The 15,531-nt window shown below is 42.8% G+C and overlaps 2 protein-coding genes across 25 annotated transcripts in view; one reads left to right on the forward strand and one right to left on the reverse strand.

Moving 5' to 3' along the window:
- LOC141919942 (putative mitochondrial transporter UCP3) overlaps window positions 1–8,285 on the reverse strand; it is a 56,777-nt gene extending 48,492 nt beyond the window's left edge. For all 15 annotated transcript variants that reach the window (XR_012622178.1, XR_012622177.1, XR_012622179.1 and 12 more), the window contains exons 1-9: window positions 8,128–8,285; window positions 7,739–8,005; window positions 6,668–6,825; window positions 5,875–6,074; window positions 5,218–5,438; window positions 4,239–4,371; window positions 2,946–3,074; window positions 1,576–1,720; window positions 1,013–1,176 (exon numbers count right to left, since the gene is read on the reverse strand). Coding sequence is in view for 10 of the 15 variants with exons in the window: in XM_074816544.1 (XP_074672645.1) it covers window positions 1,013–1,176; window positions 1,576–1,720; window positions 2,946–3,074; window positions 4,239–4,371; window positions 5,218–5,438; window positions 5,875–6,074; window positions 6,668–6,825; window positions 7,739–8,005; window positions 8,128–8,188 (1,478 nt within the window). In the remaining 5 variants the exon portion in view is untranslated. The remainder of the gene's footprint in view (window positions 1–1,012; window positions 1,177–1,575; window positions 1,721–2,945; window positions 3,075–4,238; window positions 4,372–5,217; window positions 5,439–5,874; window positions 6,075–6,667; window positions 6,826–7,738; window positions 8,006–8,127) is intronic.
- A 203-nt stretch (window positions 8,286–8,488) lies between these two features.
- The window catches only part of PPME1 (protein phosphatase methylesterase 1), a 34,818-nt gene continuing 27,775 nt past the window's right edge, over window positions 8,489–15,531 (forward strand). For 5 of the 10 annotated variants that reach the window (XR_012622184.1, XR_012622186.1, XR_012622183.1 and 2 more), the window contains exons 1-2: window positions 8,489–8,655; window positions 12,810–12,893. Coding sequence is in view for 2 of the 10 variants with exons in the window: in XM_074816566.1 (XP_074672667.1) it covers window positions 8,558–8,655; window positions 12,810–12,893 (182 nt within the window). In the remaining 8 variants the exon portion in view is untranslated. Of the gene's footprint in view, window positions 8,656–12,809; window positions 12,894–13,414; window positions 15,372–15,531 lie in introns of those variants that run through there. The other 5 variants (XR_012622187.1, XM_074816567.1, XR_012622191.1 and 2 more) reach the window with 4 other exon arrangements.

Here is a 15,531-nt window from a genome sequence, read left to right on the forward strand (position 1 = left end):
TTTGAAAACAAATTATGCAGTTTAACTCTTCAAAAAGAAGCTTCATTTAACGTCATATACAAAAAAAAGGGAGAAGGTACAGTTATACACATGGACAAGTCACTGCCGCATAGGAACACCAACAAGATTTTTGTCATAACTTAAAATCTCACTTGCACTTTATTTGTAAGACTTGACTTGTAAATGGTTTTGTGTTGTTACCTCTGGAGATACAAATTTTACCTGAATGTAAAAATAGCAGTATTTGTAACAAAAGTTTCAGAAATAATTGTTTGAAGCTGAATCAGAAAAAAAAAATAATCATAAAACCTTAATGCTAACTGGTATCGTACAAGTAAAGCTTGATACTTGGGTTTTTAGGGACACTGTTTTACTGGTTCTGTCATGGAAAAAAGGGAATTTAGATGAGGTCAGAACAAAAGTTTATTTACTACAACGGTAAGAGAGAACATAGATCAGCAAAGAAACAGACTCTGCTGATGTGAACTCTGTCCCTGTAAAGCAGATACAAATTTTACACACTTAGAGGCATTGTGCAAAGACAGACAACAGGATGTGAGTTATTTCATATCTGTTACATACACAAGGCCCCAGAACTGCACAAAGCTGGTCTGCAGTCTGTTTTTTTCCACATAGGGACTAATTTAGCACAAAGGTTACACAGTGATTATTGTTTCAGGAGTCACGGCGAGAGTCCAGTCAAGAGGCCCGCTCAGGCCTGAGCACTTCTGCTCCCACAGTTTCCAACGTTATTACTAGGCTTACTGCATTTTTGGCAAACTCGTGGTTTTAACTAATTGCATCTGAATAGTTTCTTTAACAACATATAGCAATTCCTGGGTGATGCTAATGCTCCATCTTTGCCAGTGATGCTATCAGAATTCCCCACCAAAATGGTTATTCAGTGAACTGTGTGACAATGACAGAGCACGATAACATAGTGTGATTCTTGCCAAAACTAACCTACAAGAAGCAAGATGCTGCAAAACAAGTCACTAATGAAACTATTTACCTGGGTTTAATTTCTGTCACCTTCTGATCCTGACCAAAGGCATTGGAATCCTTCTGTGCACTCACTGGATCAGTTTTCTTGAGATTTTCTGTCTTGGTTACTTTTTTGGAGGCATTAACATCATCATCATCACTGAGAAAATCACTTAAACTGGAATCAGATTTCTGAAACAGAAATAACATAAAATAAGAAGTTAACTATTATTGTCAAGAAGGATTCATAATGGTCATGATACATAAAGAAAGAAGAGAAACAACTTGCAGATTGCATAATTTGAAACAATTAAAATTGTACCAAAATTTTTCAGAGGTTTAAAGAAAAGTCTTCATGGACAGACTCAATCCTAGCAATTTCCAAACTCGATGCTTGACTTTGTAGTCTTAACAGTATTCTTTTAATAATATTAATTGTAAGCGATGTTCTCACAAGCTTCTGTATGATACTTAATGCTTATTAAGCCTTACTGATACTGAAATCTGTAGCTTTTTTTTTTGATGCAGACTTCTGGTTTTCTTCACCTTAGGGACTACATATTAAGCACCCTCCGTTTGATCTCCACTTACAGGAGCTGTGTAAAAAAGACTCTCTAGCAGACTCTGGTCGTAATGGGGATCATTGAGCTCACTGTCATACACCTCACTCCCAAGAGAGAGAGAATCCAAATGGGAACCTGTCCGATCCCAGAAATGCACAGGAGATAAATCAGCACTGTGGACACAAGAGAAAGAAACATAACTTAGCGTTGCAAGTCCTGCAGTCAGTGTTTTATAAATTCTGACAACACTGTCTGTTCTATACTGGGTTTGTGCTATATTGGCTCCAGCTACAGCCAAACTGTGCTCACACAGCACCATGCCCAACCTGACACATGTCTGTGACCCAACCCGATGGGTTATCTTGTGATAACAACGTGAAAGAAGTGCGTGTGAACACCCAGCCGTAGAATCATGGAACAGGAGGTTGGAAGGGAATTCTTGAGACCATCTAGTCCAACCCCTGCTCAAAGGTAGAGGATGCAAATAAGAAAATTGTCCAGCTGGATTTTGAATATCTCCAAAACTGAAGATTCCACAACCTCCTGGGGCAACCCGTTCCAGTGCTTGATGACCCTCATCATAACATATATCTATTAATATCTACCTATAATATTTATAAGCACTTCATAACTTTTTCAATGCTTTAAGATACCAGTAATACTTAAGGACAGTTTACTTTAATAAAAAAATAAATACAAGCTATATCTGAATACGTAAATACAAGTATCTTCAGAACATGGTTAGAGCAAGCTGGGGTTGGTTTGGTTTAAGGGTTTTCTATCTGTGCTGTGAGCTCAAAACCATTTTATGATCTGCAAACACTGCAGTGTCATCCAGTGATAAACCACAGGGAAAGAGTAAGTGCAGGACACAAGATATATGAACTGAAATTTTAAACCATATCTGACACAAAAGCTGTATGCTTCATACCCCTGATTTGGATAAAGACAACCATTTACATCATTTATACTCTTACTACTCCTCACAAAATGAGAGGAAAAGGTCAACTTAATATTTGGAGAAAGATTAAAAATAACTATCAGTTCTCTCTATTTTTAATTTACAGACTGCAATTTTTTCAAAGAAACATTGTATTTGTTTTATGTACTTCTTCACATTTTAGGGCACAACAGTTACAACTATTAAATCACTTAATCTTATTAAAGATCATAGTTAATCCTTCTGACATTATTTTTACATCAAGGGACTCGGAGCTGTCTCGGTTGTCATACATTAGAGTGCAAGCTGAGGTATAAAACACCTCCATCACCTGCACACATGATTCACTAGCTACATTTCCAGAAATGTGGAGAACTTGAAGAGCCAAGAGGCATTTTTCAGTATAAACTGCTCAAATAAAGACAATTTTGCAGTAACCCCCAGTGCATTACACTCACCTGCCCAACAGTAACTGTATTGCTCTTTCTTCAGAGTTTAGGTCAAATGGCTGACCTGACACTTCAGATGCAACGAGATGGGGATCTTCAGGAGCAGGCAAAAAATCTGAGTCCAAACCTTTTGGGCTCCTGGATAAGAGCGATTGCAGCACAGAGAGCAGTAAAAGGAAAAATAAAGACCTTAAGGCACGTTCAACATTAATCCATCAAGGATAAAAATTAAAGATTATCTACAGCCTTCTCCAGTTTTCAGCTTAATCTCTAGATACACAAAAACTTTCTGCAACTCTGCAGTCTGCTACAAGTCACATCCAAAATCTTATACTTTGCAATGTGTCACAGAATCACACAATCATTTAGGTTGGAAAAGACCTTTACGATCACCGAGTCCAACCATAAAGATGGCCCAATCTTGCAGTTTAAGCACAACTGCTGCAAACTAGAAGAGAGGGCCTGAGAAAGACAAGCAAGATGTTTATAAGTGATGTTCCTGGAACATCCAGTTTCTCCTGTAAAGTCCAAAATCATCTACTTTTAAACAAACTGGAATAGTTTGAACAGAAATAATTTAAATTGTGCTTGCAGCAGCATCGTTGACTGTCAAAGACAATGACGTTATTTTCTGATTTACAGTGCAACAAAAGACATTGTTAATCTTTTTCCAAAAATAAGGAATTGAAGTTTATCTTGTAAAAAAGATGCATTTGTCTTAATACTTCTAAATTTTAATTTCACTGAATTGAGAACATTTACTAAGCCTAGTATTAAACAAAGATGGAGTTAGAAGTTGAAAAGGCACAAACACTTTTTTTTCCCCCAATCTGCTAAGAAAGATATGGAAGAAGATAATGACTACTAATTCTGAGAACACAGTTATAGATGCAAATTTTCATGAGTATTTTGGCACCAAGAGATGCAAACTAGAATATGCAAAAGTACTCAATTTATGCCACTAATTACTTACATTTCTTTGAAAACCTGTTCTCTGTGATGAAGTACCATTTAATTTGCTATGATCCTTACATTACTTATTCCTTATCAACATTTAATATTTCCTTATCAAATAACTCCGTACTAAATACAAATACACCGTGAAACAAGATTAAAATCAATGATGTAAGTCAAAGCTTACTACATGATGATTAAAATCAATTCACAAGTAGAAATTAATTTCCCGTTTGAACAACAATCTTAAAATACATCACATGAATTTCAGTATTTCATGTTTTCCTGGTAAGGTCTCAAAATTTATGATTTGGAGCTTAATATGACTTCCCCCTTTTCCAAGCTCACTTTGCTGTTGCTTTGAAATAGTCTCTCTCTATAAAAGAAGGCACTTCATTCAATTCAATCTCCATGTCTGGGCTAGACTTCATTGCAGAAACAACCATGGCATCACGGAGTTTATTGCCTTGATCCAAAAGAGCTGAGGAATAAGCAGAAGCATTAAATCTCAGCATTCAAATGCAATTTAACAGCAATGTGTAAACACAATAAATGTGCCAGCTACAGTCAAGAAACTTCTGTTTTCTGCTGTTATAAAGAGATCCTGACGTACTGGAGATTAAGTGCGTGCTACACACCATAAAACAGACAGCGCAGCTGGGAGAGAGCGAGTCTATCAGTCTCCCACTCAGAGCCCTGCAAATAACTCATCTGCACACACCAAGCCAGGCATTAGAGGGGCATTATTAAGATACAGCAGCAAGATTAATTTATGGAAGAGTAGCTCGTCACCTTAGGATGTCTCAACAGCAGTCTAATTTTAGGTCTCCTCTGAAACATAAAAACCAACTCAACAGACAACACATATGGAAATGTGCCCTACTTTGATGCTCATTTGAATCCAGTCCAGGCGGTCTGTGATCTAGAAGGGATGCTAACTGGCAGGTGATGGAAAAGAAATCATTCTTCATCTGAAAATGCATAGAAACCCTCCCAAGACCTATTTGAACGTGAGTGGCACCTTTGGTGGATGTCTCAGAAGACATGACAATGATTAAACAGCCTGTGAAGCTGAGCTTCCTTTTCTTTTACCCCTCCAGGTCAGCACGGTTTGCCTGATCTGGATACTCAAGCCACCTTCCAACAAGACTAAATCAGTAGTTTTTACATAAAGACCTTTTTGTTACAATTTTCTCTTTGAAATAGCACAGTGAGAGCATGCAAAGTATCGCTTTCCCTTAAGTCTTTATCTCTAGATAGGCACCTGAAATATTATCAAGAGCTATTTATTGTGAAATCTAAAAGATGATGCCAATTGTATACAAACCTGAAAGCAGGTCTTTTGTAGCTGGGTTATGCAAAGAAAGCACCCGCATGTTTGTTCTAGCAGGTGCTTCAGGATCTGTGCTGGTGGGAAACGACACTTGCTGATTTGAAGGATTCACTTTCAAACGTTCATCTGGTAAAATCAGATGGTGATGAGAAGCAGAAAAAATGTCCTTTATGTTTTCCGAGTTCTCTTGAAAGAGCAAATGGTCCTTTCCTCCACTGAAAAATGAAACATTATTTCGGTAACAACTAAAGTGGATCAGTAAAGGGATTCAAGCCTCTTCAAACTCTCCCTAGCACTGCAGCTGCCCCCTTTCAGTACATGCTCCAAAAAGAAAAGCAACACATTATTTTAATGACTCCTCATCTTCCACTTATACCATCAGAGAGACCGACTCAAGCTGGAAGTAAAAGATTTGTGGCACCTCTTGTGTCAACTAGCACAGCTTGAATTAAGTCATCATAGGATGTAAATATATATCAGATGAGAAACTGTCCCTGTAAGCTCTGAAATGCTGAATGTTCTGGATTTCATACAAAATGCACTTTCAAAAAGATCATGTATTCCATAACTCACAAGTGAAGAGCCATTACTCAAAAAAAGTGTGTGAACTGCAAAATAAACCAGAGTTTTGTCATGGGGAAAAAAAGATACCTGGGAATTGTGGCTCTGCTATTGTTAACGGACTCTTGACCAGCAATAGGCACCCGTGTCTGGCTCGACTGCTGCGATGGAGTAAGAAACTGCAGCTTGCTGCTTCCCTGAGCAGCAGCGATATCGGAACTTGCATCTGTGGTTGGGATAGAGCTGCTGGTGTCATACAATGCTGGCAGAGGTTCTAGGACTAGTGAGACCTGAAAGACAGAAGGTGAAAACAGTATTTAGTTCTTTTCTTAATTCAGTACAACACACGCTGTGTTCCACTTTACTTGTCACGCTATGGAAAACTGTTCCTTTCGACACAAAGTAATATTTATTACCATGCAGTTATGTGACATCATAAAACTCTGACATATTTACAACTACCTATTTCACATTCCATGTTTTCAAATCACAGGCAACTATCTATCAGGATAAATTATCCAGAGTCAAGGTTGCAAAACAGAACACCACCTTCTTAATCCCAGATTTCAACATCTTCTACAATTTCAGCCCAGTGAGGCTGTGGAGAACTGTTAGAACTGAATATCCATTTTTAAATCTGCTAAAAGTCACTCTCAGCGTAGAGACTACAGATTTTCTCAAGTTGAACTACCAATGCCACACATCCTTCTAAACAAAACAGAGTCAACACCACCAATATTCACTTTTCATTTGCTCTCTTAGTTCACGCACGCCTTGGACAGAGACCAGGTCTACAGTGTACCTTGTACAGCTTGATCCTGGCACCAGATTATACTGGTATTACAGCAATACAATTTATAATAAAGAGCAAAGACGTAAGTACCTGGAGCTCTCCTAGTTTGTCAGATGTTGGTGAAACCACAGTGAAAACCCCACTGATCGGGTGGCTGGGAGAGAGCTGGGACAGTCCAGTGATTTGTACTCTGCCAATTGGAAGGTGGTCAAGTTTGGTCATTACCTCCAGGACAAGCACACCCATATCTGAAAAAATTAGGAACAGCTTCGTTTCAGTCTCACACAACACGGTCAAATTAAACACAATTAAAACTTTTCTGTTAAAATGACAGAGATGCTAGAGGTAAACATAATGTCATATCATGAAATTATGATAATGAGGCAGCAGGTAAAGAAGTGTTATACTGATAAGAAATTATGATAAATAAGTACAAGATCACTACAAAAGGACTAGTTACAATTAATGGATTTAAACTGAAAGAGGGGAGATTTAGATGAGATCTAAGGAAGAAATTCTTCCCTGTGAAGGTGAGGAGGCCCTGACACAGGTTGCCCAGAGAAGCTGTGGCTGCCCCCTCCCTGGAAGGGTTCAAGGCCAGGTTGGACAGGGCTTTGGGCAACCTGGGCTAGTGGAAGGTGGCCCTGCCTGTGGCAGGGGGGTTGGAACTGGATGATCTTTGAGGTCCCTTCCAACCCAAACCATTCTATGATTCTACAAGTAACGGTAGCAGGCACAGGTTTTACGGACAGACTCTAGGCTTGCATTAATTTCCTGCAGATCTTTCACTAAATTAAGTACCTTAATAACATTACAAGGTCAACTGAGTATCTTTTTATTCTTCATACCTTTAGAACACTGAAATGCCTGTCTAATGTGACATGCGTAATACTAAAAATCATCTGATCTTGACACTACAGGGACTACAGGAGACTGCAACAGTTTGCAGACCTACACACTAAACCTGACTACTAGAAAGACTGATGCCACCAACTCCAGGCTGAGATCAGAAGTCTCCTGAACCAGGAAAACAACCTAAGAAGCCGTAAATGAAAAGAGAACTCGGGTTACTTGGTGGGTAAATAACTCCTCAGCTTTTGCGAGTCTCGACGCAACTCCGGCCCGGCCCTGCCCTGCCTGACGAGGGAGAAGCAGCTCTACCTGTCAGGTAAGCAGTGAACTGCCTGGGCCCACAGCGGACGGCGTAGCGGGCGGTGGTTCTCCCCGCCAGTTGTCCCGGCCGGGAGGAGGGCTGGAAGACGGTGCCGTCGGAAGTTTCCCCCCACCACCTCAGGCGGACGAGGAGGGGGGCGGCGGGCGGCTTGGGGGCCGTCCATACAACTCGGGAGACGGTGCAGCGGAGGAAGCAGCGCAACGGGCCCTCCACTAACGGCGGCAGGCTGGTGGACGCGGGGATGTCGCCGGTACCTGTGGGGACGAAGGACCGAGGGGTGTCAGCGACCCGGCACGACGCAAGCTGAGCTGAGCTGAGCTGAGCTGAGGCGCGCTCCCAACCGTCACCGCCGCCTCCCGTCCCACCCGCGGCCCACCTCCCCTCCGCCGGGAGCCCGCCACCGGCGGAGCGATCGCTCTGGGCTTCCTCTGCCGCATCCCGCCTCGCCTCAGGCTGCGCCACCGCCCGCCAACCGCCGCCTCGGCGGGAGCGGGACGCGCCCCTCAGAGGGCGCCGAGCGGCACTTCCGGGACTCCAACTCCCGTCATGCACCGCGACCCAGCGGCACCTTGCGGGGACGCGGACTACATTTCCCAGAAGGCCACGGGAGGGCGCTACGGGTGCCGGCAGGGGCGGGCTGCTCTTCCCGTGGTGCCGCGCGGCGGCGCTGTCGGGGGGAGGCCGCTTCCGGTGGGGCGGCGCGGAGCGGGGGTTGGCGGCGGCGGCGGCGGCGGGGGCGGCTTGGGGAGGGGGGGAAAGGGTTGTTTGCGGTGTGTCCTTGTGTGTCGGTGTTCTCGTTCGTCGTTATGTCGGCCCTGGAGAAGCAGTTGCACCTGGGTCGCCTCCCGCCGCGGCCCCCTTTGCCCGGTGGCGGCGGCCAGTCCGGCTCCAAGATGCGCATGGGGTAGGTGGGGGAAGGGTGGAGGCGGCTGAGAGGACCGGGGTGGGGGAGGCAGAAGGGGAAAGACGCTAACAGCGGCGGGGGAACGGTGCTGGGGGGTGAGGGATGCTCGTTGCTGTGGGCCTGGGGGTCTGGCTGGCTGTCATGGGGGGCTTGTTATTGGGGGAGCTCTGGAGGGACGGGGTGCTCGTTACTGGGGGCTCTGGATGGGGAGGGGTGCTCGTTATTGGGGGGGGGGGGTAGGGGCGGGAGGTCCTGTTTGCTGGAAGGTGGCAGCAGAGGGGAGAGGGGCCACCCTTGTGTGGGGAGGTTGGGGTGCCCTGTACAGAGGGGGTGCTTTGCCCTGAGTGGAGCTAGGGGTGTACTTTGGGGGATGGTTTATTTGTTGCTGGGGGGAATTGGGAGCTGGGGTGTTTGCTGCTGGGATATTTGAGGATGGGGGTGCTGAGTATTGGGGGGGTGGTGGGGAGTGTCTGTGGGAAAGGGAACTTCGTGGGTGGGGTGCTTGTGCCTGGGGGAGCTGGCAGGGAAAGGGAGAAAAGCGGGTGCTATTTGCTGGGGGGTTTAGGGTGAGGGGATCTTTCTGTGGGGGTGGCCAGCAGTGTGGTGGGTCTTCCTGGACGGTGACGTGATGCGAGAGGCCATCAGGTCCCCGGACTGGCCCTGCCCTGTGCTGGATTGTTCCCCCAGTGCCCCAGGAGAGGAGAGTCGGGACAGGGCTTCTCCAGCCGCCTCTCCCTGGCAAGGAGGCAGGCAAAGGTGTTACTGCACGAAGAGTATCCTCAGTGCTAGGGGGAGGTGGCTGGTGCTGGGATTGCTCTTCAGCAGCCCTTTTCACTGAGTCCTTTTGCCATCTGTGTTTGAACGCGTCGTGATTTGTCTGGGTGGTACCTCAGAGTCGGTGAAAGCATGGTGGGGGGAGAGCAGTGTATTTAAATGTTATTTCTCAGTAGCAGACACTCATGTGAAGCTGTGCAGTAGGTGAGCTCTGCCAAGTGACTTAAACCCCTGCTTCAGATGATGGAAAATCTGGGATAGCCTGGTACAGATGTCAAATCTTTGAAGCAGGAGCAAGAACATGTTTTGGAAACTGTGAGAGAAGATTGACCAGGGTCTGGCTGTGTGGATGGCGACTGAAGAGGACTGGCTGGACAAGAACAACCTGGGCAAAAGCTTTATTCTCTAGCAATGAGTCAGAGGGAGAAAATGGATTGTAAATGGGGTGGCTTTAAAGGGAATTTAGTAATTTCACCTCCAAAGGTGTGAGGGGAAGCTCGTATTCCAAGCAGGTACCTAATTATGGTTAAAGGAGAGCAAGATGATCTTGCAGCAGGGTTATGGCTAGATTGTAGGGAGGGAAGTTCTAGTTGCAGGGCAAAGCAAAGGAAGCTGGCAGTAATCGTGGGGACTTGAGCTCAGGAGACGTGCGGTCTCAGGGTGCTGAACAGGACACTTCGTAGCCCTGTGCGAAGGTGTAAATTTAAGCAGAACGGCGAAAACGTGGAGATTTTATTAACTCTAGAGAAAAGGTGTTTTCAGGGCTATATGACTTCTCGTACGTCGCTGATTGTGAAAGTACAAAATCTGAGGTCTGGATGGTGACAAAGCCCAGGGGTTGATCCTCTGGAGGAACGCCAGCCTCTGCGTGAGAGCTAGCCTCTGCGAGGTCCAGGTGTGCGCTGCACAGTGCCTGCACGATACGACGTGCTCTATTTGGAGGATAAAAATATCCTCCAATTCCTACAGGAAATCTCCTTTGCCTTGATGCATGAAATCAGATAACTAAAAGAAATAATGAAAAAGACAGCTACTCCACTGTGACTGAAATAAACTGTTTAGGTATTTATGCATGGGAGAGGACTATTTGTCCTCTCCTTTAAACATAGTTTCAAAACATTTATTTCACATCTTATTATTTATATTATATTTGGATAGATATAATACAATTGATGTAGTTAATATATAAAATAATACTAACAAATCATCAAATACTTAATATGAATTATTTTAAAGCTAAGCTTCATGTAAGTGTTTAATGGCATGGCGCTGAGGCTAAGCAAAAAAGTTGAAGATTAATTTGTACTGTTAGTATAGAAATAGGCATAGAAATTGGAAAGAAGCAGTTTTGAATGACTTTCAGAGGGGGTTGCTCGCTCTCAGGACGGCTGTCTGCTCTCCTGTATCTCTTGGCTATCTGAAATTGAGAGCTGGGACTTGGTGGGCTCTGTTTCCTGATGTTGTGTTGAACCGGTGGGGTTGTGAGCAAGTCACTAAACCACCAGTTCACCTGTTTGTGTTGAGATTCTTGGATTTCACAGGAGTGTGCTGAAGGCTACGTGGTACATATAAGGCTAGATTTAATGTTAAAGATACTATTTAATCATGCTGGCTCTGTTCAGAACAGAGTTAACCTAGCAAATCCTTACGTTGTACAAAGTCTGCCAAACACACGAGTTTTCTGTTTTAGGTGAAGAAATAAAGTTTTTATTTCTTCCTCTTGTTTTATCCTGTTTAACTTAAAGAGTCTCACCCCTTGCGGTTATTTTGGTAATTCTGAATATACTTTATACTGGTTTCATGCATTGTAAACTTTGTTAGCACCCTGTCTAATTCTTTCCATACGGCAGCACATACAATGATGGCACTATAAGCAAACACCACGAGACACTGCCTGTTCAGTTTGGTATTCCTACTTTAATAATAAACATAAAACCTTCCAACATTAATGTTAAGGTGGCCTTAAACAGGATGAAAATCAGTTTGCAGTTTGTCTTGCTGCTGGTGTCAGCTTCTGTCAGTTATTTCATGAAGGCAGGTGTCTCCATGTTAACTAAAAAGTCAAAAATTAATTTCCTGCAACATAAGGGTGATCAGCGCTCTGCTGCGAGATCAGGAGCTGATGTGTTTTTCATGTGCCTCTAATTGGCTGTGTTCTTGCAAAATGATTCCATGCTGCAGGATGTATTTTCCACGTCAGTGTTGTCGTTTCTGAAAATCCATCCTTGTGATAATTTTTATTAGGAAAATAGACAAAAGTAAAGGCTATTAAGTTATGAACTTAATGAGGTGCTGACAAAACCTCCATGATATTTGTTGCTTCACTTACTCATCACAGGTAAACAACTTACAGCTGAGCATTTCCAGGGATTTTTAAATGGATTTTATGATGTATGCCCGTGGGGTTTTTTTGCAGTTCAGTAATATTTATGCTTGTGCAGAGCTCATTAGTAGCAATCCTATAATAGTAATTTATGTAATGCCTCCCATCTTGCTGATCTTCGGAGGGTTTTTGAATGTTGTCTGTTAGGGAAATGTTTTTGTAGGGAAGTTTGTTTACTATTGTTCTATAACGCTATAAACCTCTTTTTTTCCCTTTCAAATACTTTCTGAAAGCCCTGATATGAAACCCGGTGTTGCGGTTAAGGATCAAAAATTCCCCTGCCCTTCCCCTTCGAAGCAGCAGGGAATAGTTCATAATCACATTGTAGTGGCATGGCACAGTTGTATTTTTGGTTTACTGCTCTGACATCGAGTAAATCCCTTTACGGGTGATGTTCCTGCTGTGTGAGGCACTGCACATCTGACAGGAGAACAGCCTCATCCGGAGAGACTTGTGATTTACGCGTAAAAAAGAGACAAGAAGAAGTGGAATACAGAGGCAGCGAAGTACAAATAATGGTGAGGTGAAGCTGTCGTGCCGTAGACACTTTTATGGCTGTTGTTGCAAAGGAGGGCTGGAAGGGAGATCTGGCAGGCTGGTGAGGTGGCTTCTTAAATAGGTGTTGACTGTCCTTTCCGTGTGGGTAGGGTGGTGTGTAGGAGAGCTCCAACATTTGTCTGAAGATGGAGCGTGGGTAATGGATGCTGGTGTAGCAGAAGCTTTGGCTCAGATTTTCAGTCAACGCGTTCAAATGCCAGGACTGCATGGGATCAAACTTGTCAACCTACGTTCGTGCGATTGTATCATTTACTTGTCTCTGGTTGCTGATGGAGCTGGCAGGAGCTAAGGGTGGCTGGATGGTGGCGTCATCTAGACCCTTGCTTTTGAACCTGATTAGTCTGTAGACTCAATACTTTGTTTCTTTAACCTTTTCTTCTTCCCCCAAGATTTCTGATCTCTCCTCATCTTAAGCTGTGCTTTTATTTTTGGCAAGCAGTGCCCAGAACTGGACATGGAACATCACCGGAGGCTTTCACACACCTGTGAACTGGAAAGATTATTTCATCTACGTTTGTAGATGGTAACTCCATTCATACATCTCCGCAGAGCTGGTTTTTATGTGTGTGGTGTGACTGCTCCCCTGCTCAGGTTGTGGGCTACAGATCTGTGTGGCTGCTTGCATCTTGTCTGTGTTCGTGTAAGTTATTTCTACCTAGGTTTAGCTTAGGCTTGGCTAAGTTTAGTCTTATTAGGATTCAGTTCAATACAAGTGCAAGATTCCATAGTCAGGCCACCAAAAGAGAATGTGATTAATTATACAGAGAAAAATAAGAGTGTGACTTATGGTGCTGGCAAATGTGCAAGGCTGTGCTGAAATAGTCCTTTAAAATTCAAACTGTTACGGGGAACTAAAATAATTAAACTTAGAGAAACATTTGTTTGCTGTGTTAAGCATCTCATGTTTATAAATCTATTTTATTTCTGTGCTTTGAATTTCTTGAATCGGAAGCAGGGCCATTAAAATGGGTTTAAACTTAATATCCAACAGTGCTGGCAAGCTGATTTTTCCCTGGCTAAATGCTTTGCTTCGTATGTACCCATCCTCTGATTGGTGTGTTGGGTGCTCTTTTTTTTATTCCTTATTTTTTATCAGCAAGCAGGTCATGTTAATGGCCTGTATGGTGTGGCTGAAAGCAGATCATAAGAAGCAGAGGGTGGAGCAAGTGAGATTGCTGTAGGAAAATAGAAAAATAATTTACTGCAGCACTGAGATTTCTCAAGCTTCACTCATCCTTGACTGGAAAGGCAAGTTATGGGGTAGGATGCTTTCTTCAAAACATCATTTTCAAGCTTACTCTGAAATTATTTGTTTTGAAAAGAAGCTTTTGCCATATATACTGAGGACTTCTTAACCAAAATAGTCTTACATCTTTTTGGTAATATATTGTTAAAAGCTTAATACATGTTTCAGTAGTTTGTAATAAAATGGCACCTATTACTGCATTGAAATCTGTGAAAATAGACTTGTTTCTCTCTTTTTTTTTTTTCTTTCATTTTATTCTTTTTTTGCCATTTTCCAGTACGATCGTTTCCTTATGTCTCTTTAATGGAGAAGTCAAAGTGGCCGAAGCAAATAGCTGTGCTGTGCCCGTGGGACTGTCACACGAGGCCGAGTGCACTGCTCCTCGCTCTGAATCTCAGCTCTGCTTGCAGCTGCAGCCTCTTCCACGCTTCCAGTTGTATATTAATGACACACGTGAAAACGCAAACAGTAGGGACGTTGAATCCTTGATTGTGTGCAACACTGATATTAATATTTCAGTAAAACCACTGGATAGTTAAAATGGCTGCTGCAACATAGTTTTGACGGGCTTTTGCGGTAGCACAAGATGTACGCTTAGAATTTCATCGTATTTTACGGCACATCGCATTGATTTCTGCTACCTTGCTTCCTCTAAATTACAGCCCCCTCCTGCCTGCAGACACACACGTGTGCGTGCAGCGTTCCAGCAATACCCGCCTTTGCTAGCGCAGCGCTCTCCTGCCTGTATTTAAGTGCTCTCCAACAGAATTGTCCAAGTGAATGATGTTACCAAAAGGCTGGTTTTAAAGGAAGATGGTGCTTCTCTTCGGCTCGAGCAGTACGTGAAACTCGCGCCACTGAGAGGAACTTAGAGTTCATTTTGTAATGTCCATTTATTTTAAGGAGCAAAGTTGTCTAAGGTTGTGTTTGAAATTGCCTGCGTATTGAAAGTGATTTGTTTGAATCACCCGGTTGAAATTGAGATAAAATCAAACTTTATGGTCAGAATTCTTTGGGGAAATCGAATAATGAAGTTTGCAAAATCCCTAGTGAACCAAAAGGACTGAGACCTACAGTAGCAGCTCCTGACATCTGTAGCAGCTGCTGCATGTGTGGTCTTATTTTTATGTATTTTCACTAGGTTGCTTACGGAACTAGCTTATTCAGAGCTGAGGATCTGGATGGGATTTGGAAATGAAGAAGAATTTGCTGTTCTTCTCCAATACGTGAATAAAAATTATGTACAATCTCCTAAGGTCTTTTAATTATCTAGAAGGGCTTGATTGGATCAGATCTGTGTAATTCGATCATGACAATTTAAACGGATTCCTCCTTTTCTAAGCAATTTTTTTTCCCCTGAAACCTTTTTAATAAAGAAACATTTTATGTATTCAGTATCTTCAAGGCAGAACTTAAAATACTGTCCTTGTCAATTTTTAGAATTTTTAAATAGAGCCTGTCAACTATGGCAGTTCTTCCATATAGATTATGTTTGATTTGTTTTGGCCAGGTTCAAATATGGTGCAAGAATTAAGTGTCTTGATTGATACATGTGCTGTTCTTTAACTGCATTAGTAGTTTTAAACAGGGATTCAGTCAGCAAAAAAAGGCATTTCTAAAAATGGTTCTCCCTGCTTGGTACAACCTTTTTTTTTTTTTTTCTTTTTAGGAAAATACCTGAATGAAAACCCCTTTAAAAAGTGGTGAGAGATTTGTTGAGCCGCGTGGGCTCCTGTTGCTCTGGGATCGCTTGCAGTATGTGCACATTTTCAGTATGTGATAAAGAGGACAAACTGCACAATAGGATAAAACTAGCTGTAGAGGGTGCCCAGAATTTGTTTTGTGATTCCAGTTTAATATGCTGGCTGGCTGGCTTGGAGTTTGAGGATCATTCTAGAAAAGTTATTATGTTGGA

This window comes from Strix aluco, chromosome 2, assembly GCF_031877795.1.
Source record: "Strix aluco isolate bStrAlu1 chromosome 2, bStrAlu1.hap1, whole genome shotgun sequence".
NCBI classification, from domain to species: Eukaryota; Metazoa; Chordata; class Aves; order Strigiformes; family Strigidae; genus Strix; species Strix aluco.